Here is a 26,348-nt window from a genome sequence, read left to right as displayed (position 1 = left end):
TCCCCTCAGCCTGAAATACAGCTTGTGGAGCAGTCAAGGGAACTTGCCTCACCCTGGGCAGGTCCCGGCTCTGCTCCTCAGGCTTCTCAGATACGGGTGAGCAGGCCCACCTGCCTTCCCAGTCGCAGTCCCTCTCCCCTGTCTCAGCATTCCTCTGTAATTCATCTCTCATAAGGTTCTGTAACTCGGAAGCTGCCGCCTGTGTTTCTGCTAGGCCGGGTGACTTACATAGGGATAGTGGCTCGGTGTCCCACTCCCCCTTTGCTGAGCAGAAGGCATGCTTGGTGTTCTTAAGAGTGAAGAAGAGGTGCAGAACCCTGCTGCCCTTTAGAGGTTGGTCCTCAGGCAAGGGGAAAGGGCAGGGTTATCTGTTTTCACACATTGCATTTATCTCAGGGTCTTTGAGAGAAAATCCTGACTCCAGGCTTATGAAAGTGTTTTTAATCACAGATACATAAAAAATTATTAAATTTCATTGTCCTTATTTTGTTCACTTGCTTTTTCTCCTTTGCCCTTGTGCTGGCTAGTATTTCATCAACTTCACATAGGCTAGAATCTTGGAACATTTGCTTTATGAATGATCGGTGTGGGTCCTCCCAGTCCACTGGGCCTGTGATGTTAGGTGGTGTAAGAAAACAGGCTCAGCAAGCCATGGGGAGCCAGTCTGTAAGCAGCACTCTTCCATGGCCTCTGCTTCCATTCCTGCCTCCTGGAATGGAATTTGATGATTTTTTAGCTAATTTTTTTTGGGAGTATGTGGAACATGTACTGAATAATCAAATAAAGTATCCCTCCCTCCCTCGCTCCCTCCCTCCCTCCCTCCCTCTCTCTCTCTCTCTCCTTCCCTCCCTCCCATATCATGCTGCATAGTTTTATGTCAACTTGACACAAGCTAGAATCATCTGAACGGAGGGAACCTCAGTTATGAAAATGCCTCCATAAGTTCTTGTTGTGGGGCATTTTCTTAATTAGGGATAGATGGGGGAGAGCCCAGCCCATTGGGGGTGGTGCCATCCCTGGACTGGTGGTCCTGGGTTCTATAAGGAAGCAGGGTGAACAAGCCATGGGGAGCAAGCCAGTAAGCAGCTCCCCTCCTTGGCCTCTGCATCAGCTCCCGCCTCCAGGTTCCTGTTCTGTGTGAAGTCCTGTCCTGTCTTTAATCCACGATGAACTGTCATGTAGAAGTGTAAGCCAATAAACCCTTTCCTCCCCAGATGGCTTTATTTATTTATTTATTTATCCGTTGATTTATTTTTGGTCATGGTGTGTTTCATTGCAGCACTCAAAACCCAACCCAAGACACGTTTTCTTCTTTTTTTCCTTCCCCTCCCTCTGAGTAGGACAGGGAAGGACAGTGGTTCTAAAATAAGGACTGAGGGTTGGACCCTGGGTGAGGGGTGGGGAGCCAGTGCAGATTTTCAGCAAGGAGCTTGCTGTGGTGCAGGCACCAACAAGAGTTCCTGGCTATAGAGGTTGGAACAATTATAACCGGGTGAAAATGGAAGTCAGAGATAGCAGTAGCCCTGAGCCCCGGAACTCTCCACCACCAGTAACTCTTTAAGATGGGGAGAATACAACCAAGGACATTGAGAAGGAACAGCAGAAGAGGGTAGAGAGCAAGGCAGAGATGAGCCTATGAGCCACGCACAGGCCTATAACGCCAACACTTGGGAGGTAGAGGCTGAAGATTCGGATTAGGCATCTACGTAGATGTATAAAGTCTGTGTCTTACTCTGACTTTATAGAAAAGGGAGCAGACCGCTTAAAAGGATGACTCATTAAAAAATATAGCATTATATTGTTAATATTTTTCCATATTAATGTTCTTTAAAATATTAGTTTTTAAAAACTGTGCATTCTGAGCCCAACTCCTGGAATCCAGTTGTAGAGAGGGAGGAGTGATGAGCAAAGGGTTCAAGACCATGCTTGGAAAACCCACAGAAACAGCTGACCTGAGCAAGTGGGAGCTCATGGACCCCAGTCTGACAGCTGGGGAACCAGCATTGGACCGAACCAGGCTACCTGAATGTGGGTGCCAGTGGGGAGCTTGGGAAGTCTATGGGGCCACTGGCAGTAGAACCAGTATTTATCCCTTGTGTACGAATGGGCTTTTGGAGCCCATTCCTTATGGAGGGACACTCTCTCAGCATAGATACAGGGGAGAGGGTCTAGGTCCTGGTGTAAATGATGTTTCAGACTTTGATGATCCCTCATGGGAGGTCTCACCCTCTCTGAGGAGTGGATGGGGGGTGGGATGGGGAGAAAGTGGAGGGAATGAGAGGTTTGGAGGGAGAGGGAACTGGGATTAGTATGTAAAAGAAGATTGCTTTTAATTTAAATAAAACTAATATTAAAAGACTGTACATTAACACTTAAAAAGTTAGCATGTGATTGAATATCTTACTCCATTAGAAATAATAGATCCAGAGAGGTAGTTTGCATGAGGACACCTCACAGAATGTGGCCGTCATGCCATCACATCTCTTCCTCACTGGAAACGCACCCACCTAAGGCCTTTGACTTACGCATGCCCTTTAGTTAGATTTTTAAGGACAGGAAATCATGGGTTGCTCTGGTTGTTTTTGTCCTTCACCCAGCACTGAACTGTGAACAGTTGGCATGGTACAGCCAGTGGGACCCGCACTTAGTGAGGTCCGGGAGTTTGGTCCCCACTCCATGGTAAGGTGGTACCAACAGCTTTGCAAACCTGCTTCAGCCTTCGCCTTCATTTTCCTGTCTGAATAATGACAGTGTGGGATGGGATGGGGGGACTTCCTCAGCTCAGAGCCTGTATGAATTGAGCAAGGGCACAGATTTTACTCTATGCCCATAATTTCTCCCCAATACTGGTTCAGGTGTTAAAGTATCAGAAAACATAATGTCCTTATGATGACCAGTGATAACGCTGATGAAAACAGCCCCGCCTACAATGTGGAAATAAGGCAGCAACACATTAGGGTTGGCCTGGGCTGTTTGGATCAGTGTGTGTCCTCACCCTGTGCTCTGGCTTAGTGGGATATCTCAGGCGCCTGACCAGCCACACAGCCTGCCCCCAGTTTATTTAATCCTTTCCACCGCAATCCTATAAGGGGACACTGCGTGCCCTAGAGTTCCCTGTGTGTGTTTTCGTTGTGTTGAGATCTGTGTGGTACCTTCTTTCCTCATCTGGCATCCTGATAAAACAGAGAATCAATGTCCTAGTGATTTCTACCCGACAGATGCAATTATCCGAGGTTTTCCTTGCCATTGAAAACTGGTGGCCTTTCGCTTTCTAAGATATAATTTGTTCACTTGTTCCTAAGTTTCCATCTGGAGGGTGAGTTTCAGGTTTCAAATGGGATTTTAACCGTGGAAGGGTAATTGGGGAAAGGAACACAGGAAAAAGTAGCCTTGTGAAAATCCCTTCTAAGAGAAAGCCAATATTGCTGTGTAGTCTGCATGACAGGAGGTTTAATTTAGCTTTCTGAGTTTGAAAGACTGTGTCATATTATATCATATTTACACCAGTATGAGATAAAGCTTTTATTTCACACTTGATTCATGTGTATTCTCGGGTGGGTTGAGTTCTTGCAACAATGACGTTGATGGGTTGGCGGCCGACTGTATACTTTGCTTATTTCCAAACACACACGGCCATGCAGAATCTTTGGAAATGCCCATGTCCATCTGAGCAGACGCCCCTCTGGAACCAGCAAGAGGAGAGAAAAACGTATGCAGTCATTTTCCCATTGGCTCCGTAACTGCGTCTGCTAAGGTGTCTTCAGTTATTTGCCATGAGTGTGTCTTGGCTGAGTTAGAAATCGCAGTGAGCTGAAGGACGAAATTGTAAGTGTGTAAGATGGCACATATGTAATCTTTTTTTTTTTTCTGAATACCACACTTTAAACATGCTTCTCTTCAGTTCGGTTGTCCTGTAAGGGCTGAATGTCAGAGCAGCCTGTCACTGTAAGGGAGTCCCTGTCTCCCCTGCCCTGACTCCAGAAGCTCTTGCACACTCCATCAGTGTTATTGTAGCTCTGTGGCTGCAGGAGGCTTGGCAGCTGTTGCACCCCACTGGCAAATCCTATTCATTCTTCTTCCCCATTCACCATTGCCATTGGAGAATTGATTTCTCTCTCCTCTACTCTAACCTTTCCCAATTCATTTTGGATTGTTCGATGTGAAACATTTTAATTTCATATCATACAGCTATTCATCTCACAATCCCTTTTTTAACCTGTCACCAGGGTAACAGCATAGCATGCTTTCTTTAGGCAATCAAGTTTTTATTTCACATGCTTAATGTTGCATTAAATGTTTGCATTTTGTTTAACCCCCATTAAATACTTTGAACTCTGGATATGTTTTATAGGGTAATGAAATCCCTGATTTTTGAATTGAAACTAAATCAACACCATCAGTGCATTTATAAGAAAATGTCAAAAGATTAATTTGCATAATACAAAGATGATTGTTAAAAATCCAAGTTAGCCGATCTGTACAAAGTAATTTTCAGTAGGGAATGGAGCAATATTTGTATATTTATGTTCAGCCTTGTTCTAAAAAGAATTTGAAATTGGTTTAGAGAGATTTGTCAGGGAGAGAAATGCAATAAGTAAAAGAGTAATGGAATTGGCACAAATGGGAAATAGATCTTTTGAAGATATTGCTTAATTTTTCAGCGTGCTTCTTTCTGTATTTATCCATAAGGAATGCAATGACGTAGATGTTTAATGACAGATGGAGTAAGATGAAGGGTTGTTCTAGGAGCTTGATTTGAGGGGTTGTGTTCATTATATCTGCTGGTCAGTTCACTTCGGTATTGCATTTTCTTCAAACAACACAGATTAGTGCAGATGGAAATGCATGTATTTAAGTCTGAGTCTTTGAAATGACTCGACTAGACTTGTGTTCCTCTTGCCTTTCCATCTTCACCCCCAAGTCATAATTTCAGTGAAATATGTTCTAGGAATAAATTCCGTGAAACTTGGAAAATATTAAGAAGTATAAATAAAACTCTGCAGAAAAATGGAAGGAGTCTATGAACCAGTTGTTTGAAAGTACAGTTGTTTAAAGAGATATTCACATAGTAGTTGTTTGTGTTTATACTTAGATCCTCCTCTGTATTTACTAGTGATTTCTTGGTAATAGATAGGACAAACTGAGTTAAACTTCCTGTCTTAATTGATTTTCACTGTCTTTTTTTTCTTAAACTTTGAAGTGTATGGATATCTTAGAGTCATTTCTATTAATTTTTTTCATTTATTTTACATACTGATCAGTTTCCCCTCCTTCCTCTTTTCCCATTCCTCCTTTTGCCCCCCTCCCCATTTCCATTCAGAAAGGGCAGGCCTCCCATTCCAGTCAACAGGGCATGACACATCAAGTCCTGCCCCCACATCAAGGTTGGGCGTGGCATCCCAGCATGAGGAATGGGTTCCCGAAATGCAGCTCAATCCTGAAGGACAGGTCCTGATCCCACTGCTAGGAGCCTCACAGACAGACCCAACTTACATAACTGTCACACACGCAGAGGGCCTAGGTCTGTCCCATGCAGGCTCCCTAGCCGTTGGTCCAGAGTTGTTGAGTGCCCACCAGCTCAGGTGGCTCTCTGAGAGGCACACTTTAATGTATTCTTGTCTTCAGTTTGGTTCTCTGTGGAGATTCTGGTTGGCTCTCCTGAGGCTGTGTGGATCCAGATAGCACTGACCTGGCTGACCAGGGTTATAACCATCTACTGCTCCTGTATTTTATGATGACAGCCTTTGCCTTCAGAACTAGTTACTTGGTCATTCCAAAAATCATGGATGGTTCCCCATGTGATAAGATGCCTGAGTTTATGACAGGAACAGAGAAAAGTCCCTTCCTTTAGGAACATTTAAAGCTACATAAGATAGGGGGTTATCCACTGCATACAGTGGCCAATGTAGAAGAGAGATGTCTACGTTTTTCTCCAGAGAGGAGGAGAAATCTAATTTTCGACTTTGCCACATCATTTTATCTAAAATGTCCAGTTTTCCGCCATGGGTAACAGCATGTAAAGAAATGTGAAAGTGGTTCTCTCTGGAGATGGAGTGAGTGGACTCAGGAGGAAGTCGAGGTGCTAGACTTCTTATACAGTGACCTAAGAAAACCACTTCACATGTGTTCCAGGTACCCACAGAGATGGAGTAGTGGTTAAGAGTTCTTACTGCTCATTGCCAAGGACCTGGGTTCAGTTCCCAGCTCTCACCTCACAGCTGCCTCTAACTCCAGTTGCAGGGGGTCTAATACCCTCTGGTATCCTCGGGCACCCGTATGCACATGGTACCCATAAACTCACACAGGCACTTGCACATACACACAAACTTTTAAAAAATTAAATGTATTCAAGGAACTAAATGAAATGAGTTATGAAGAATTAAAAGGTTGTATAGTAACCATGATTCACAAGAAGGAAGATATACCTAAAAATTGAAATAATAACATGGCAAGTAACAATTTTGATAAACATATTTCTTACAACAAAACCATGTGCTATCTGCACTGAGCTGTAGATTTGAGGTGGCAAAGGAGTCGTCTATGTGATATGTATCCACTCTGTCAAACAGAAAGAAAAGTTAAGAAAAGCCAGAAAGACTCACAGATGTCGAAAGACACGGTCTAGCCACATGGATCTGCTCATAGTTCCAGAAGGAGAGGAGAAAGGACCAGAAAAAGAATTTAAAGAAATTATGTTTAGATTTACCCAACTTTGATAGTGTTATTCTGCAGAATCAAGAACTTTGATAAAGTACAAGTATGATAAAGTCAAAGACAGCCACCCAGACACACTTCAACAGAGAAAATGGGAAGAATTTTGAAAGCAGAGAGAAAACGATTTTATCATATGAGCTGTATCCTCAGTAAACTAAGGAGTTAATTCGTCAGCAGATCAGAATGGATGGGGAAGAAGATGGGAACCATTGGGATCCAGTGCAGTATTGCACTTATCTAACTCACATAACAGGCCATGGAGTTGGTCTCTCACACAGATGCATTCATATGTACTTGCATACATGCCTGACTGTGGGCTTCCCACAAGAGATAAACTCTGCACTCAGAAGAGCTTTGTTCACACCTTCTGCAGTGTATGGGGTGCACATTGTTGTTTTTTTTTTGTTGTTGTTCCCCCATGGTGCTGTGGTCACTGTCAAAGCCATCAGAGAATAGTGAGAACGTAAATAGCTACCCACCGTCAGTGGTTCTCAAGTCTTGGAGAAGACACTCAGGACTGCCAGGACTTCCTGAACCAAGCAGGATATCACAGCAAAATGGGGGCAATAGACAGAGGAGTTTCAGACTGGAAATTTCAGATTGAAATGTGTGTGCGTGAAAACTCCAGGAACTCAGCATGGAGAACTTGCTGGACAAAGAACGAACAGAATTTGAGCTGCATACCAAGGGATGTGGTGATGGTGCTTGGAATTTTGAATCTCACCAGTTGGTGGGTCTTGTAAATACTTCAGGCTTTCTATTTCTGTGAGTTCGAGACCAGCCTGGTCTACAGAGCTAGTTCCAGGAGAGCCTCCAAAACAATACAGAGAAACCCTGTCTCGAAAAACAAAACAAAACAAAACAAAAAACCAAACAAACAAACAAAAAGTTTATTAAGAACAAAACCAAATAGGTACATCCTTACATGACATTCAAGCAAGCCTTCAACTTCAGTTACTAACTAGTAACTTCATGCCTGCTATAATAAAGACCTCTCAGGAAGATAGCAAAATGTAAGTCCTTCAATCTCAACTCCCCACTCGAAGAGTGGCTTGCACCTTTAAGAATAAAGGTGACCCACAATCAAGAGAGAGAGAGCAGTCGGAAGACACCAGCCAGGAGAATGGGGAGACATGGAACCCTGGGTAAGGACTTTATAGTAGGCGCTCAATACGAATGTATGAAGTGAAATTCCAGATGTAAAATATGTTGCCTCTGCCACAGACAATTTGATCTGGACATCGAAAAGCAGGCTCGTGGCCACAGAAGAAATAATGGGTAGGTAGTTCAGAAGGTAGAGGAATGAGATTATGTGCAGTCTGAAAAAGACCAAATGGAATTTGAGACACTGAAGAAGCACAAACAATACAGAGAAATCCTGTCTCATAAAAACCAAAAGAAAAAAAAAAAGGGCATCTTCATGGAAATCTAAGGTAGATTCCACACCATGGTTGTGGTAGTTGGTGTCAGAGACATGTCCAAACTTACAAGTTATTACCTTAAATATTAGGAGTTTTCTTCTTCTTTTCATATGTATGTATGTATGTATGTATGTGTATATATGTATGTATACATACACATATGTGTGCATGTGTTTACATGTATATGTGCAAGTGGTTGTGGATACGTCAGGGATCTGCCTCCATGGATCTTTGACCTTCTCTGAGTCAGGGTCTCTCTTTCATAAACAGAGTTTGCTGATACAGCTAGTCTTGCTAGCCAACTTGCCATGAAGATCCTTTTTCTTCCTGAGCTCTGGGATTACAAGTAGGCCTCCACGCTTACCTGGCTAGCACTAGTTCTAGGGATCTGTGCCTAGGTCATTTTGCTCACACAGCAAGCACTCTGATCACTGAGCTGTCTGTCCAGGCCCAGAATTTGTCTGTCTGTTTGTTTGTCTGTTTTAATGTCAAATATATCTCAGCAAACATGTTTTTAAACCTTAGTTATGAAGATTTGTTTTGTATATTCCTTAACATTTCCTATGTAATGATTATGGCCTCTCCGAACACAAATATTCATTTTTCTTTTCTGTTTGTGTGTCTAAATTTGCTTTTTTTCTTTTTATCCCAGTGATTAGGATCTTTAGGTTAATGTTAGAAAAAATATTAAATGATTGATTACTTTTACTTTTGTGTATGTGTTTATACCTGTGTATGCCACAAGTGTGTGGGTCCCACGAAGGCCATTCAGATCCCCTGGCGTTGCAGTTACAGGAGGCTGTGAACTGCCCTATGGTGCAAAGAATCAAGCGTGGTCCTCTACAACAGCAGCAACTGCTCTCAAGTACTGAGCCTTCTCTCCAGCCTCCTATTCCCAATTTTAGGAAGACAACATCCGATGTACTTTTCTAACGTTTCTTGACACGTCCTGTCTACCCCTTCCTTTTGTGACTCCCCGCACATGTGCTTCCTTTCTTGGTATCTCCCAAGTCACTGGCGAGAAGCTTTGGAACAAACAAGTGTAACCCATGATTAACTGTTGGAGGGCTGTGTGAGGTGACGGCACGGCAGGAGACCATGTGAACTGCATGATGATGTGACACACACACATTGCGTAAAGTGGTCTGGCCAGGAGAGCTGCCATCAACATCACAAATGTCAGTATTTCCTAGTGCCGGCAATCATGGAGTCCTGGCCTTCCAGTTCTTTAAAAGTATACAGTAAATTGTTCTAAGCTACTCACCCCTCTATGGCATAAATGCAAAAGGTGCTCCTCCTCTGTAACTGTGTGTGTTATCCTCACTGCAGTGACTCCTCCCCTGTGACTGTGCTATCCTCCCTGCAGTGACTCCTCCCCTGTGACTGTGTTATCCTCACTGCAGTGACTCCTCCCCTGTGACTGTGTTATCCTCACTGCAGTGACTCCTCCCCTGTGACTGTGCTGTCCTCACTGCAGTGACTCCTCCCCTGTGACTGTGCTATCCTCCCTGCGGTGACTCCTCCCCGTGACTGTGTTATCCTCCCTGCGGTGACTCCTCCCCTGTGACTGTGCTGTCCTCACTGCAGTGACTCCTCCCCTGTGACTGTGTTATCCTCACTGCAGTGACTCCTCCCCTGTGACTGTGCTATCCTCACTGCAGTGACTCCTCCCCTGTGACTGTGCTATCCTCACTGCGGTGACTCCTCCCCTGTGACTGTGCTGTCCTCCCTGCGGTGACTCCTCCCCGTGACTGTGTTATCCTCACTGCGGTGACTCCTCCCCTGTGACTGTGCTGTCCTCCCTGCGGTGACTCCTCCCCTGTGACTGTGCTATCCTCCCTGCGGTGACTCCTCCCCTGTGACTGTGTTATCCTCACTGCAGTGACTCCTCCCCTGTGACTGTGCTGTCCTCACTGCAGTGACTCCTCCCCTGTGACTGTGCTATCCTCCCTGCGGTGACTCCTCCCCCGTGACTGTGCTGTCCTCCCTGCAGTGACTCCTCCCCTGTGACTGTGCTGTCCTCACTGCAGTGACTCCTCCCCTGTGACTGTGCTATCCTCCCTGCGGTGACTCCTCCCCCGTGACTGTGCTGTCCTCCCTGCAGTGACTCCTCCCCCGTGACTGTGCTGTCCTTACTGCAGTGACTCCTCCCCTGTGACTGTGTTATCCTCCCTGCGGTGACTCCTCCCCTGTGACTGTGTTGTCCTCACTGCAGTGACTCCTCCCCTGTGACTGTGCTGTCCTCACTGCAGTGACTCCTCCCCTGTGACTGTGCTGTCCTCCCTGCGGTGACTCCTCCCCCGTGACTGTGCTGTCCTCCCTGCAGTGACTCCTCCCCTGTGACTGTGTTATCCTCACTGCAGTGACTCCTCCCCTGTGACTGTGCTGTCCTCACTGCAGTGACTCCTCCCCTGTGACTGTGCTATCCTCCCTGCGGTGACTCCTCCCCCGTGACTGTGCTGTCCTCACTGCAGTGACTCCTCCCCTGTGACTGTGTTATCCTTACTGCAGTGACTCCTCCCCTGTGACTGTGCTATCCTCCCTGCGGTGACTCCTCCCCCGTGACTGTGCTATCCTCCCTGCAGTGACTCCTCCCCTGTGACTGTGCTGTCCTCACTGCAGTGACTCCTCCCCTGTGACTGTGCTATCCTCCCTGCGGTGACTCCTCCCCCGTGACTGTGCTGTCCTCACTGCAGTGACTCCTCCCCTGTGACTGTGCTGTCCTCACTGCAGTGACTCCTCCCCTGTGACTGTGCTATCCTCCCTGCAGTGACTCCTCCCCTGTGACTGTGCTATCCTCCCTGCGGTGACTCCTCCCCTGTGACTGTGTTATCCTCACTGCAGTGACTCCTCCCCTGTGACTGTGCTATCCTCCCTGCAGTGACTCCTCCCCTGTGACTGTGCTGTCCTCCCTGCGGTGACTCCTCCCCGTGACTGTGCTGTCCTCCCTGCGGGAGGAGTCACCAGGTTCGATGTCCCTTGTCTGATCATCTGTAGTGCTAGTATTGAATGTGGTGATGTCCGACAATTCTCAGGATAGTGTTGTGACAGGCTGAGGCCCAGCGTCATGTGTTGGGAGGCACACATTTTAATTTGCCTGGAGGTGGTGCTTGTTCCTCCCACACGACTTTGAAGGATTCTCCGAAAGCTACTTTTATCTGTCTTCACAGTGATGAACTTTAATGTTGCCCTGTTGTAAGTTCTCACATAATAAGGCATAGATTTGTGTTTGGTTTGGCAGTAGGCTTCTGTTTAAAATTCCTTTAATCTGTTCCCTCCATGCTTTTTTTCTATTCATTTTGATAGCTGATGGTTCTGTGGAGAATTTCACATGAATTTATTGCAAGACTAAAACCCGAGCTTGTGACCCTTCCTCCATCTGAACTTGCTGAAAGCGAGGTTTTAAGCAAACGGCTGACTTTCTGTCTTCCTGGGAGTTGTTTTCTTTTCCTCGTCAGTTGAGGAAAATAAGAAACAATTCATACGCTAGATCTAAAAGTTTCATTAAAATTTCTTATTCCCTATCTCAGGCATTTTAAGTGGGCCATCTGTCTAAACATCTTTCTCTCTCTCCCCCACTTTTTTTTTCCTGATCATTTCCTCGACTTATTCATGAGCCATGGGAGGGCTCCTTTGTAGTCTGCCTGTGTAGGGTCTGTCTACCCCAACTGAATACATCTATGTGCTTGCATAACACAGCTCTTCGCCACGCTGGAAGGTTTCTGAACTGGTTTTAGATAAATGGCCCACTTTCTGAGCATCCTTTCTACCTAAGAGGATCCACATGTAGGAACTGACCTCAGCGACTGTGAATTCGGCAGATTATTCTAGGTCGACTTGCAAACCACTTGCTGGAGAAGTAGTGGCGAGGCAGTTCTGCGTGACTCCTTGACTGCTCTCACTGTTCTGAGGGGCGCCGCCAGCCTCAGCTCCTTGGTGTCTGCAGTGTGCTCTTGGATGGCCACTGTCCTAGCTTGGGTCCGTGTGTAATGCTGGGCGTCTCTGTTAGTAGCCATGCATCTAAATTACTATCACTTGTGTGTTTTCTGTCTTTTGGTTAAGTTGTGTGTATTAGAATTGAGACTAGTAAAAAAAAAAAAATCAGCCATCGCTTTTCCCTGTAAGATATGGAAAGGTTGGGTTTTATTGAGAGGATCGATTGTGGCTGAGCGGCTGGTAATGGGAGCAGGAAGGCCTGGGTAGAACCTTGGCTTGTTGTGAACTGCTGGTGTGTGAGACCCTTATCACTAGGTATGGTGATTTCAGATGTTAATGTGCAGATCACATCGGACAGAGCGAACCTTGGACCCATGGCAGCCCGTTGCTCGGAAATGCCTTTCACGAGGAGAAGCTGAGCCCCAGGCATTCAGTGGGGTGACTTTGAGAAGCAGCTCCTCACCTTTGGCGAGGGTTTGTAATTATTTCCCCTTGGCTCTTTTCACTCCTTGCAGAGTGATACCCAGGGCCTGGTGTCTGCTATGCAAATGTTCCACCCCAAACTTCACAGCCCATTTGGAACCATTTTGAGTTGTATCAACAGGTATAATTCTTTCTTAAATATTTAAAATATATCTTTAGGTAGTAATTACTATCATGTCCATGCTTTTTGAATTGAAATGGGTGTTCAAAAAACAAAAGCAAAAACAAAACAAGCAAACCCCCAAACTATCACTGTTCCCTTAGCAAACCTGCAGAACCAGAGCAAACATTTCTCCAGGTTTGTCTCTGTGTCTACTTTGGTTCAATATTGTATGGCTTGGTAACTGGCATAAACGCCCAAATCATCCATTCCATTCACCAGGTAAAGTCAGCATTCCTTTAAAGACATGCAAAGACAGATAAACCCTACTGACCCTACTTGGGGATTCATGCTCTCTGTTCTTCTCGGCCCCTGGAGGTATGGCCTCTCAGTGGAACTGCTTTCTTCCCTTCTTTTACCAAAGCATCTTAGATGACATTGTTAAGAGAGTGCTACTTCAGGCAGGAGTTTAAGATCCCATCTCCTGCCTGTCCCAGAAGGAGTCCTCTGACAGGTCCAGGGACACAGGGTCTCAAGCGCATCTCTGAGGCGAGAAGGAGCCGAGACATGAGCCTCTGGACTTTCTCCCAGAAGCCCGTGCTCTTCCATAAGGTCCCTCCTGGGGCAAGCTACAACATACACGAAACAGATGTGGGTCAAAATAAAGCAGTGGAAAAATAAATAATGGCTGGGTCCCGAGGAGAGGCAGCTCTGTCTCACCACCATCTGCCGGATCGTTTTCTGTGGGAAAAAGTGTCTCGGGCTAGAACAGGACACTGGGATCAGCAACTTCCCGCCTCATCTGCAGGCGAAGGGTGGCTGGCTGCCTTGCTGGAAAGGGCCTCGACTCTGAGTGACGGCCACTGAATTTCAGAAAACACGACAGAGCACGTTACTGGTTAAGTGGAAGAAAGACAGTGAGATTACATTATCATTGAGGCAGTGAAGGGGGCAGTGATCCCCTACTTGGGAGATGAGAGACAGAGGGGAGGGAGCCCAAAGCTGCTGGAATGGTGGGATTTCAGTCACAGGCCCAAACAAGAGGAGAGGCCTGGAGGTGGGGCTAATCATCAGGCTACCTTCATGTGCCTCCATTTCATCCTCTGTGTGTCTGTCAGTGCACATACCACCGTTATTTTAACGTTTTACCAAGGAAACACATCCTGGCCATTTGCTCAAGGCCAGAGATACAGGCAGAGTTGGCCCCACTTGTGTGGGTCAGCAGCATCCAGTTCATAACCACCGTGCTCAGTCCCTCAGCCTTCAGTTCGTTTGGCTTAACTGAAGGGAGCTAGCTGGTCCAGTTTGGCACACACCAGCTGGAGTCATTAGAAAAGAAGTAAGACACAAGATATCAGGGCTTTCCTTGGAAGCACTCAATGGTAAGAAGCCCAATTAAGACTTAGCATGGTGTGAAGAAGGATGCCACACCATTGTCACCATCAGGAAGGAAGTACTTTCATTACCAAGGAAAACAAAGACGTCGGAAAGCCGTATTGCACAGTGGCTGTCCTGAGAGCATGGGCATCTCACCCTCTGAGGCTGAGCAAGGAATGTAGCCTAGCAAGGAGACAACCCTAGAACCCCAGACAGCTCTTAGACCTGCAGACGGCCCTGGGCTCCCGGGCATCGCAGCTACTGCACTTGCGTGGCTCCTCAGGCCCCTCCCCCAGAAACGGACTGGGCTGTAGCCCAGTGTTGGGAGTCTTGCCTCACAGGCACAGAACCTTAGGCTCCATCCCAGCACTAGAAAAAAAATACGTCAGTAATTAAAGGTAAGGAGTGACAGTTGTGGGTTAGACGGGGACGTGGCAGCGCCCCGTGCAAAGGAGATGCAGGTGCTAAGTGAGGAACAGATGCAGAGAGTCTCTTGCCTGCTGCCCTGACTGGGCCGTTACCTTCCTCTCGTCCCTCTCCCCTTTCATCCTGTCCTCGTCGTCCCAAGGGCCTCTGTTTGTTCTCTCTCTCTCTTCCGTATGAGGCCCTGCCCTCTGAAGCAGTTCTCTTCAGGTTGCCTAGCAGTGTCTTCCAACTCAGTACAAACATACCCTCTCCTGTTACTCTCTCCTCACCAGGCCCTGTAACTAGAGGGGACTTGAGAGCTTTTTTTTTTTAAATACAAGGTAATACAATTCTTTTGAAATTGAGAGGCCTGAATGAAAAATATAACCTGTAACATTAAATTTAGATACAATGGCTGGAGCTAGAGCCTAGATACTAAAAAAGTGCTAGCATTAATTGTACCTTAAAGATAAGAAGAATATAAATGTGTGGCACTAGGGTTAATTTTGAAGTCACTACTTTTTAAAGCAAAATTGAGGTAACATAACACACACACACACACACACACACACACACACACACACTTTTTTTTCCTGGCAGCTTGACTTAGTTTTTCTGCCCAATGTAACACCAAACATACATTTGTACGGTAAGCCTAGCTTTGTTCAGAATTCTGGCAGCCTTGTATCATACTCCAGGCTCATCAGAAAGCCAGGAATGGAGAAGACAGGAGACACAGGCTGTGTGCAAGCCATGCTGCCTTCCATGGTTTTCCATGACACGGTGCCAGTCAGTGTTGTGAACTTGTGTGGGTCGTGCAGCTTAACGTAGCTTAGTTTTGCCTCTCCTTATGGTTTTAGTCTAGCTGATATACTAAGGTAGGTTTTTCCACTTGGCATTATGGAGGAATAGTCTGTATTGTTTACAAGTTGATTAATGTATTGTGGGGAGGTATTGTGGGGAGGTCTGTGTGGAGCCCGTTCTGTCCTTTGGCTTTTGTGTGGACTCCAGGAGTTGAATTCATGTCCTCAGGCCTGTAGAATGCATCTTACAGTTTCAGAAGTTCAGTCCATTATCGTCATGACAGGGAGCACGGCTGCATGCAGGCAGATGTGGTACTAGAGTAGCAGCTGAGAGTCCTTCATCTTGTAGGCAACAGGAAGTCAACTGAAACACTGGGCAGTATCCTGAACTTAGGAAACCTCAAAGCCCGCCCCCACAGTGACACACTTCCTCCAACAAGGATACAGCCGCTCCAACAAAACCATACCCCTAGTCTTCTATGAGATTATGGGGGCAACTACATTGAAACTACCACGATGGTTCTTAGATGAGGTGATGGTGCCACACTTACAATACAGGAACTGCTGTTGTCTTTGGAGTGTCTATATTTGAAAATCTCTCCAGTTTACATCAGAAAGCTGTTTTTCCAAGGGTGAGATAAGTAAAATGAAATGTTGTGAAGTGTGTTCTTTGACTCTTTTATTAAAAAACCACTGTTAAAGGAAATGAGTTTATTGCTACAGAATAATACATAATTAACTGTTTTTCTTTCTTCTTGCTTCAGAGTACCAGTTGTTAGAACAGATGCAGCTAAGTGGGAGCTCTCAATAAAGTTACATGATGAAGATCACACTGTCGTGGCATCCAACAGTGGGTCCACATTCACCGTGAGTTTTGCTTATTTGCTAATCTTGAATTATCTAGGCAAACTTAGAACCTGTTAGCCTCTCCAGTGTCTCTTCACAGCCCCTAGGATAGCTGTGCTTGTCTTCATGAGCTGAATTTAAAGGGGACAGTTTTTTGTCCTCTTATGCTAATTAGGGAACACATTCCTAGATTTAGCACATTCTAGACCACTTCCTGATTCATTTCTCTGCGGTACCCACTGAACAGTCACAGGGTTGTCTTTGCTACAGAGATTAAAGGTGTGCGAATGCGATCTAATCTCGCCCTTGGAAAAACAACTTCCAGATATAAACCCCTCACGATCTGTCATGGAGTGTATCTAAGCCACTCCCTGTCAGGATCATTCCTTTGAGCCCAAACTTCATGTATGTTTGCAGTTTCATTTTAGGAACTCAGGACCACTAATCTGACTGCCTTGAGCTCATTTCCCCTGTAAAATTCCTCTCCTGCTTTACGCTTTTCTCATGAGGGAGACGCTCTGAAATGAGGGCATTAACTCATCCTGGGGACGCACCCACTTTGGCATGTGACATCAAACAAATGAACAACAAACCATTTCCCTGTTTCTCACTTGGATGATGTGCGGTGTGTCATCCTCAGAGAGTAGCTTGGGTTCCTGTGCTGCCCCCCAACTTCCACAGGTTGAGGTGGACATCCTGATGTGAAGGCTTGTGGAGTGTGGCACTTCTTCTCTCACCGAGGGGAGAGCTGTGGTTGTTTCCTTGGTGTCTCACCATAGCTAGACCAAAATTAGCCTAAGAGTGGTGTCGGGATGGGTTCTTGTCTTCGGAGAACGCACAGGCAATGTTGTGTTTGTTTAGCTCACGCCTCAGCTCAGAGAATCCATGATTTTAGAGTTTGCAAATTTTTCTGGCATTTTAAACTTTGAAGATTTCAAATGGAGAGAGTACAGTGTATACAGACTTTCTACTGAAAAGGGTGGAGGGGGTCTGTAGATGCAGCTGAATCTTTCCCCTCGCAGCCTCCCTTCTATCCCTGCTCCCCACAGGGGTGGCAGCTGTTCTGAAAGTGTCACATGTCCTTGTATACACTCAGCGTGTGCTTGCTGTACTACAGTGGAAAGGAGCAACAGGAAAAGTGTACACACACACACACACACACTGATATACACACACTCACTGACACACACTGATACACTGACACACATATACACACTGACACACATACACACACTGACACACACACAGAGGATACATTTGATTTGCACACAGAAAGATGTAAATTGGCACTGAATATATTGAGCTGGGTGCAGCACTATGCCAGGAATTTAGGCATGTTGATATGTTAAGACATCGGCACTACTCATGGTGGTACATAGATTCAGTGCAGTCCCATTTGAAATCCCAGCTACACTTTCCCAGAAACAGATAATTTACCCTGGTTTCACATGGGATTTCTGGAGCTCTTAAGTAGTCAAAACCTCTAAGTAGAAGAGTAGAGTCAGCCTCCTCATATTTACTGTTAAACCCCACTACAAAGCTTCAGTTATCAAATCCGTGTACCTGTGTAGCCCAGGCTCACATCTGGAATCCCATCACCCCAGAGGCTGAGGTATAAGGATTGCAAGCGTCAGACCACTCTGGACAACACAGTCAATTAATTGCCATCCCGGATTACATAGGGAGACACTGCATAAAAAATGCCAAACAACGGGCTGGGGGAGAAGGCATAGTGGCTAAGAATTCTTGTTTCCCAAGTGTGAGGACCTGAATTCTTCAGCTTCCTCAACTCCGTGTAAGGAGCTGGGCAAGGCTGAGTACCCTTGCCTGTAATCCCAGTGCTGTAGGAGGCAGAGGCAGGGGGATCCCCGGCACTTGCTGGCTTCCAGCCTAGCTCCAGTTTCAGTGAAAGCCTGTGTCAAGGGAATAAGCAGACCATGGCAGAGGGGCACCTCAGTGACACGCTTCCTCCAATAAGACCACACTTTTTAATATTTTTAATGCTTTCAAGTGGTACTGCTTCCTGGTGATGAAGCATATGTGCCCATTCTTCTTCAAATCATCACAGTGGGCATGCATACTCCTAAAAACACTCACATATATATCATATACACACTGGAAAAAAAAAACAGGGACTGGACATGAATAGATCCTTCTTATAGAAAGGAAGCCGGTGGCCAAGAGGCACAATCATGAGAGAAATGGCAAGTTAAGTGACGAGTACAGCGAGGCACCTCCTCCCACCCAGGGTAGTGTTGTCAAGGAAACAGAAAAAGACAAGTATTAGGCATGGTAGGATACAGAGGCCCTTGATCTCTGTTGGCAGTGAGTGTCACAGCCACGATGGGGAATGACACTACAGAGCCACACCGTATGATCAGTTGTGCACCGGGAAGCCAATTCTCAAAACACTTACTTGTGCGCACCACTCATAGCAGCATTAGTGACAGCGACAGAAAAGAAACTCCCCAATGTCTACCAACAGGTGAGTGGACAGGCAAAGCATGGGGCCTCCACACAAGCGGGAGCTGCCCAGCCCTAAAAAGAAAGGGACCGTGGCAACCCCACAGTGAAAACAGTTCCGTTAATAAGACTACCAAAAGAACGTGCCACAGAGGAGCACGTACAATAAAAGAAGTGTGAAACACACGTGGTGAAACGTACAAGTCACTGAAAACAGAACAAAGGAGAAAGCACAGTTCGTAAACGGGTTAGGAAGATAGCATGCATTGCTCTCCCTCATGACCTAAAGGCTTCCTGTAGCTCCTGACTCAAGCTGTGATTTTGACAGACCCTAACATTCACATCGAAGCTTAGCGGATTGCAAAATTATCTGCAAAACAAACGCGATGATGGAGAAGTCCCATTTTCACCCTCAGTGAACTGACCTATAGTGTAGCCTTCACATGCAGGTAGACGTGGTGATTGCTGGTATAGAATAGAGAATATGGTAATAATCCTCTAACTGTTGGTAGGCACTGGGTGCCTAATTTGAGGGTGATCCCCAAAGACATGGTGGGTGGATTCCCAAACACGTGGTGGTTCAGTTTATGAGGTGATGACGTTTGTGCTGGGAACTGAGCCCAGAGTTTTTTGTGCCTACTAAGCATGGGCTCTACCACTGAGCTACATCCCCTCACTAAAGTGGTGTTTTACAGAGGTGCTAAAATAATTCAGTGGAAGGATGGATAACCCTTTTAGCCAGTGGTGGGATATCCACATACACTGAAGTTGTACTCCTTCCTAGTATTGAGTTAATATGTAAAATTTAACCAAAATGAATTCATCTTTAAATGTAGGCACTAAACCATTTTTCTGGCTTCATATGTTACCATATTTTCATAGAGATGACACAAAAAGCATAAGAAACACACGAAAAAAAGACCAAATAATATGTATCTAGATTAAAATGCTTACATCAAATGATACCAACAAGAAACTGAAGACAAACCCACAGAATGGTAAAACCCAAGAACTTGTGTTGAAAATTTATAAAGAACACACTTCATAGGGAAAAGACAAGAAATCAAGGTTTAAAATGACTGAAGACCCTTAGTACACCCCAGAGAGTATGGCTCTGCCAGTGAAAGGCAGGCCTGTACCACAACACTTCGTTGAAGAACAAATCAGAACTGTGAATATAAAAACTTGCTACCTGATTAGGAGGCTGTTCAGGGGTTAGACGTAGAGAAACCAGGGCCCTCATGTACTGGGTGGGTCTGAGACACGGTGCCTTGGAATTTCTCAGATAGTTAAACATCTGGGTTATACAGAACCTTGGCCCAGTCTGTCATGAGGATTTAATCCTGTGTATTCACTTAAGTACTTGTGTCCTTATTACTATCATAGACATATTTAAACTTTGAAATCATGTCAGACTTTTTCCAATAATAGTCATGGGACCAGATGCCACCATCATAATAGGAATTAAAGGAGACCATATGTATTCATTTATTGCTCTCTGCAAAATAATTTGATGGTATTCATAAAAGACCTTTAAAAGATTCATAGCCTTTGGTCTACTAATTCTACTCATAGAACTCTATCCCAAGAAACTAATGAGAAATTGCTAGTATCAGCTTAACATTTTATTTAATATAACAAAGGGCATTTGTCTTCGGAGACCTCATGGGAAGATTCTACACTTACAGGGTAAAGGGGAGGCATACTTAAATACAGCAACAAATGCCTTCCTAGAGATGGCTACAATCATTTAATTACATGAGAACTGTCCTAGTTAGGGTTACTATTGCTTTGATGAAACACTATTGTAATGTAAGGTTCCTACAGCTGTTTCACCCCAAATAAACACACAGACACTATATTAATTATTCAGCTGTTGCCATTGGCTAGATATTCTTATTGGCTAGCCCTGTCTTAATTATTAACCCGTGTCTATCAATCTATGTATTGCCAAGAGGTTGTGGCTTATCCCGTAATGCCCGGCATGGTGTTACTCCTCCAGCAGCATCACTGCTCTGGCGGGCTCCTGACTGCCTTTCCCAGAATTCTCCTTATCTCTTAGTCCTGCCTATCTTCCTGCCTCATTGGTTGAACAGTGCTTTATTCATCAACCAATAAGAGAAACATACACAGAAGGACATCTCCCATTACACTATGTCCAAAGAAACTGGAGAAGGAAAGGGTTTATTTGGCTTATACGTCTACATGGTGCTCCATTGTTGAAGGAAGCTAGAAAGTGGGAACCCCAAGTCAGGAGCTGATGCAGAGACCACAGAGGAGTGCTGCTTGCTGACTTGCTCTCCATGGCTTGCTCAGCCTGTTTCTTACAGAACCCAGGACCACCAGCCCTGTGGGTATCCCTACCCATAATCACTAAATAAGGAAAATGCCCTACAAGCTTGCCTACAGCCTGATCTTTTGGAGGCATTTTCTCAATTAAAGTTAACCTCCTGTCTGGTGACTCTAGCTTTTGTCAAGTTGACATAAAACTAGCCAGCACAATAACCAAAAAGAACAGAATCAAAAACAAAAACCAGCTCCAAGTTGGCTGGATGAAGGGAAGTATCTGGAAAAAGAGAAGACTTTTGGGATATATCACTAGTGACAATTTAGAACACACTGCATGTGTGATCAGGGACTGGCTGGGTGTGACGGTGGGAGAGCTAAGTGTTGAAATGCCAAAGACATTTTTGTTGGGGGGTATTTGCCTGCCTGTAAGTCTGTGCACCCTGTACATCCCTGATGCTCACAGAGGCCAAAAGAAAGTGTCAGATACCCTGGAACTGGAGTTACAAAAGGGTGTAAACCACCATATGGGTGCTAGGAATTGAACCCAAGTCCCTGAAAGAGCAACCAATGTTCATAACCTCTGAGACATCTCTCTATCCCCCTCCCCCAGAGACATCTTTAATCTGTATTTAGTTTAATTTCTTAAAAACTTATTGCATTTTGTTTGTTTATTTTATATGAACTACAGACACATGGAAGTCAGAGGATACTTAGTGAGGTGTTAGTTTTTTCCTTCACCAGGTGGGTCCCAGGAGTTAAAATCACTGAGCCATTTCACCAACCTTTAAGAAGCTTTGTAATTGTTTGTGTTGTGTTGTGTATGTGTGTGTGCCTGTGTGTATGTGCATGAGTGTGTATGCACTCATGTGAGTCCACACGCAGGAACACATATGTGCATTCATGTATTTATGCATGCGTATGGTATGTGTGTGTGTGTGTGTGTACTTGCTTTCTAGCTATTACGGGCACACCCATGCTATGGAAACACAGATGTGGGCTCTCTGCTTCTACCAGATGGGTCCCTGTGATTGAACTCAGGTTATCAGGCTTAGTGGTATCCACTCTTATCCTCCAAGCCACCTCACCAGCCCTCCAAAAATCTTTTTAAAGCATTTATAAACCTTAGCACTTCTTATAAATGTTAATATTGTGATAAGTAATGATGTTTAGCATTGATTGAATAATTTTGTGCAAGTAAATATTTTTTTTCCAGAGCTGCATGAGGCTTGAGAATACCATTCACATCTAGAGTTTAAACTCTCAGTTTGTTTTCTCAATAATGTTCATTTTGGTTGCATCAAAATGATCTTATCTTTGGATGCCTGTGGTGGAGGGAGGGAAATGTTGTAGAGTATTCATATCATTTAAATTACCACCCTGTATTTTTCTTCACAAAGAAAAGATACAGTGATGAACATATGAATAAAAATAATAATTACATATGGCTGCATAATAAGAAATAATTACATACGCCTTGCTTGACGCGTTCTTCCTCTGATGTAACCAACCTTTCCCCCTTTGTTCTGCCACTGTATCCTCTGTTCCAAACTCCAAACCGGGAAAACATTCCACCAGTTCGTTTTGACATTTAAAGGACACTTTGGAAATTTAGTTTTTAAGTAGAGCCATGAAGGCAGTTTTGTAAAATGCCATTTTTAAAACCAAACAGTAACTGAATGAACTTATAATACCTATTACATGATTTTTGAAAATGAGACCATTAAAAATAACGTTTATTTATTTCTGTTTTGAGTCTATGGGGTTTTGCTTACGTGTATGCGTGTCTTGTACCACTAGTGTGCCTGGTGCTTGAGGGGAGTGACACCTGGTACTGGACGGTTGTGAGCCACTGTGTGGGTTTGGGAGAGTTGAACCTGGGAGTCTTCTGAAAGACCAGCCAGTGCTCTTAACCACATAACCATCTCTCAAGCCCCCCTGGCGCTTTTTTTAATGTAAACTAAAGGATATATCCTTAGCGAGATTACCCCATCTGTGTGCCTTTTTTTTTTTTTTTTTTTTTTTTTTTTTTGCTTTTTATGAGACAGGGTTTCTCTGTATTGTTTTGGAGGCTGTCGGTCTAGCCCAGCCTCGAACTCACAGAGATCCGCCTGCCTCTGCCTCCCGAGTGCTGGGATTAAAGGCGTGCGCCACCAACGCCCAGCATGTGTGCCTTTTTTTAATAATGGAGAATGCTGAGACAGTGGCTACTGTGGATTTTATGGGACTATGTGACTCAAAGGGCTTATGGTTGTTTCAAGGCACTCTGATCTGAAATGTGTCCAGATGGTTTTGAACTCATAGCAATCCTCCCGGTTCAGCTTCCTGTGTCTTGGAATTACAGGTGCACATCACCACACCCAGCTTCGGTTGATTTGTGAATAATTTATTTTCAAATACCTTTCTTAGAAAAGTAAGCTATCACCAAAAAAAAAAAAAAAAAGCCAGGCAGTGGTGGCGCACGCCTATAATCCCAGCACTCGGGAGGCAGAGGCAGGCGGATCTCTGTGAGTTCGAGGCTGGGCTGGACCAATAACCTCCAAAACAATACAGAGAAACCCTGTCTCGTAAAAACCAAAAAAAAAAAAAAAAAAAAAAGAAAAGAAAAAAGAAAAGTAAGCTATTGCTGTTATCTACCATTTTGTTTTCCTTTTAGGCAGTTTTTTTTAAGGAAAAAACTGGGATGTGACAAAAACGTTAGTAAATAAGGCCAGTTAACTATTGTATTTAGGACAACTTTAGCCTGTTGCTGGAGGTTGTTGTCCTGCCAGGTCCCACTGCCCTTACCAGCCCCAAATAAACACACAAAGACTTATATTAATTACAAAACTGTTGGCCGATGGCTAGGGCTTCTTACTGGTTGACTTCCTCTTAATTATTAACCTATAACTACCAATCTATGTATTTCTATATGGCTTTATCTTACTAGAGAACGCCTGGCATGTCTTATCTTCCTGTTCTCTACATGGCATCTCTTCCAGTCTCTCCTTACCTACCTTTCCCAGGATTCTCCTCGTGTCCTAGTCCTGCCTATCTTCCTGCCTCTGTTGGCCAAACAGTGTTTTATTCTTCAACCAATAAGAGAAGGATGTTCCCCATCATACTGTGACTCAAATTCATGTTTGGCAAATGGAAAAGAACTCTTTTTTCAGTAGTGTTTGAAAATGAATAAATGAATATTCTATTTCCCAGCAGACCTTATAATATAATGGTGTGAGTTGGTCTTGAAATTTGACTTTTGCATGTGATAGAAAATTGAGATTGGGTGTTTTAAGTTATGTGATATACTTAAACTTTTTGCCTCTATTTTTTCTTTTAACATAAATTAAATGTTATGATCATGTGAACTATTTGTCAGGCAAGTTTTTCATGTAGATATCCCCCTCAATGAATTTAAAAAAGGATTCTAAACAAAGCAGGATTTAAAATACTCTATTTGAAGAAATTACCTTATTTTCTGACAATGAGTTTTTACAAAGTGCATTCAGCAAGAAGTTAATTTTCTTGAAAAATTTTTTTTCAGTTGAAGAAAATTAGGAAAATAGATCAACTCTTTTTTTTCTTTTTCAAGGTATTTATCAAGAGACATTGCCTGATGTCTGTTTTGGTTTTGGTCTTTATTTTTTGTTTGTTTCTCTTTTTCAATCTATTGAATTTGTTCTTTGGCAGTTACATGCATACATGGTGTGCATTTCAATAAGTCACTCTCCCCGTTTCTTGCCTCCCTCCCCTTTACCGCATCCCCCATCCCCACTTCCTTCAAGTCCCTTTTCCTCATTGACAACATTTCAATTAGCATATATGTTGTTAGATATCATTATGACATTTCAAACAAAATGAAGTTTAACCCCCCTCCACCCCTGTCATGTTACAGAAGTAAAATATGTCAAGTCGTCCTGCCCAGAATGGACCTTGTGAGGCTAGTCAGAGAGCCAGCAGACAGGAAAGGCCCATAATTCAGTTTCTCCACAAAAGGGGAGAGTCCTTTGCATGTCAGGTGAAGACGTTCAATGATGGCTCATTGGGGTGAGTGTGAACGGGTCCTCGACACTCGAGAACAAGCACCAGCCTGCTCAAACAAGCTCAGGGTACGATGACAGAGAGAAGCCATTTTTTCCATATACATTTCAGCAAAAATGAAAATTTTGATACTTCCCTGAGTTTGTATGGTTATAGAAAAACAAGTGCTGGCACATTATAGGTGCACTGATATCAAATCCACAGGAAGCAGTTTGACAGTAGTCAGATGTGCGGTAACCCCAACACTCATGAATGGGGTAGAAACATTTGTTCAGGCTGGGTTACCTAGCAAGACCTTGTCTCAAAATCAACCAACCCATAAGCGCAAACCCAGATTATCACCGTATGTTCAAATGTAGGATGTGTAAGAGAATGTCCATAGCAGTATTGTTTGTAATGACAGAGGATTCATTAGCTCAAAAGCCAAGCCTGTTGTTAATGGTTACACAACACTGGCACAGTCAGAGCAGTGAAATCATGCTCAGCTGTTTGAAATGATTGTGAGTCCATCCTACGTAATAAAGGCAAAGTATATTCCCTGGTTAAAAAAGGAATATGTTAGGACAGGTGTGTGGTGGTGCGTGCCTGTAATTCAGTAGTCTATCGTCAGGGGCAGGCACATTTCTCTGAGTTCCAGGCCCGCCTATGCTACACAGTGAGATTCTGCCTTGAGGGGGAGAAAGTAGATGTGAAAGGTTATTATGTGAATAGAGTATCCTCAGGAGGAGCCACAGGAAAGTGGGAACTGTGGGCTGCCCTGATGCTGGTTGTCCAGCTTTGTACAGTGCCTTTGGCCATTCAGGTAGGCACTCGGATAAGCTCCGGGTTCATCAGAGCTCCCGGGCATGGTTAGGGCCACAGAGTGCAGTTTCTGAAACCTTTTCAGCTGGAACTCTGAACTTGAAAGTGATTTCTAGAGATCACAGAGTAGATCATATTTTAAGAACTCATCTAAGTTAGATTGAAAATACACTTGCATACTAGCTTCGAAGCCCCCTTTCTTTCAAGGTGTATAAACCACTTCAAGAGACAACTTATCAGAGGCTGATAAGTCTCTGAAGATTGTACCTAGGCTCCTAGAATTCATGGTTGCTCCATGGAGTATTTTGAGAATAGGGTGGTTCAAGGAAGAGGTCCCAAAGTCACTTGCTATACTCCTGTCACATCCCTACCCCGAGAGTCAACAAACCAACAAATATTCTTTCCAAGCAGACACAGTCAAGTGGCTTGACATCTGATGAAGGGGGTCAAATAAACAAGGCTGTGGAAAAATCAAGCTCAAAGAGTAACTCACACAGCTTGTTCTGTTTATGTTTTAAGCGTAGCCTCTCCTGCGGGTATCATAATCTGCTTTTCAGCCAGAAGCCTGAATTTTCATAAAAATGTGAGGCTCCTGCCCATGTAATCTGGAAAATTGCCCGTCTAATTGGGTGCAGGGCTGCACCTGCACCCTCTTAAATGGCTCAGGCATGTTGTGCTTAAGAGCCAAGTTGC

General features: G+C 44.4%; 1 protein-coding gene across 5 annotated transcripts in view; it reads left to right on the top strand.

The window, feature by feature from the left end:
* Pcca (propionyl-CoA carboxylase subunit alpha) overlaps window positions 1–26,348 on the top strand; it is a 301,425-nt gene that overhangs the window by 170,176 nt on the left and 104,901 nt on the right. For all 5 annotated transcript variants that reach the window (XM_040741316.1, XM_040740935.1, XM_040740593.1 and 2 more), the window contains one exon: window positions 16,004–16,106. In XM_040741316.1, coding sequence (XP_040597250.1) covers window positions 16,004–16,106 — 103 coding nt within the window. The remainder of the gene's footprint in view (window positions 1–16,003; window positions 16,107–26,348) is intronic.

Source organism: Mesocricetus auratus, unplaced genomic scaffold (genome assembly GCF_017639785.1).
Source record: "Mesocricetus auratus isolate SY011 unplaced genomic scaffold, BCM_Maur_2.0 Super-Scaffold_2245, whole genome shotgun sequence".
Lineage (NCBI taxonomy): Eukaryota > Metazoa > Chordata > Mammalia > Rodentia > Cricetidae > Mesocricetus > Mesocricetus auratus.
Note: the sequence above shows the minus strand (reverse complement) of the source record. Positions and strands in the feature narration are given on the sequence as shown.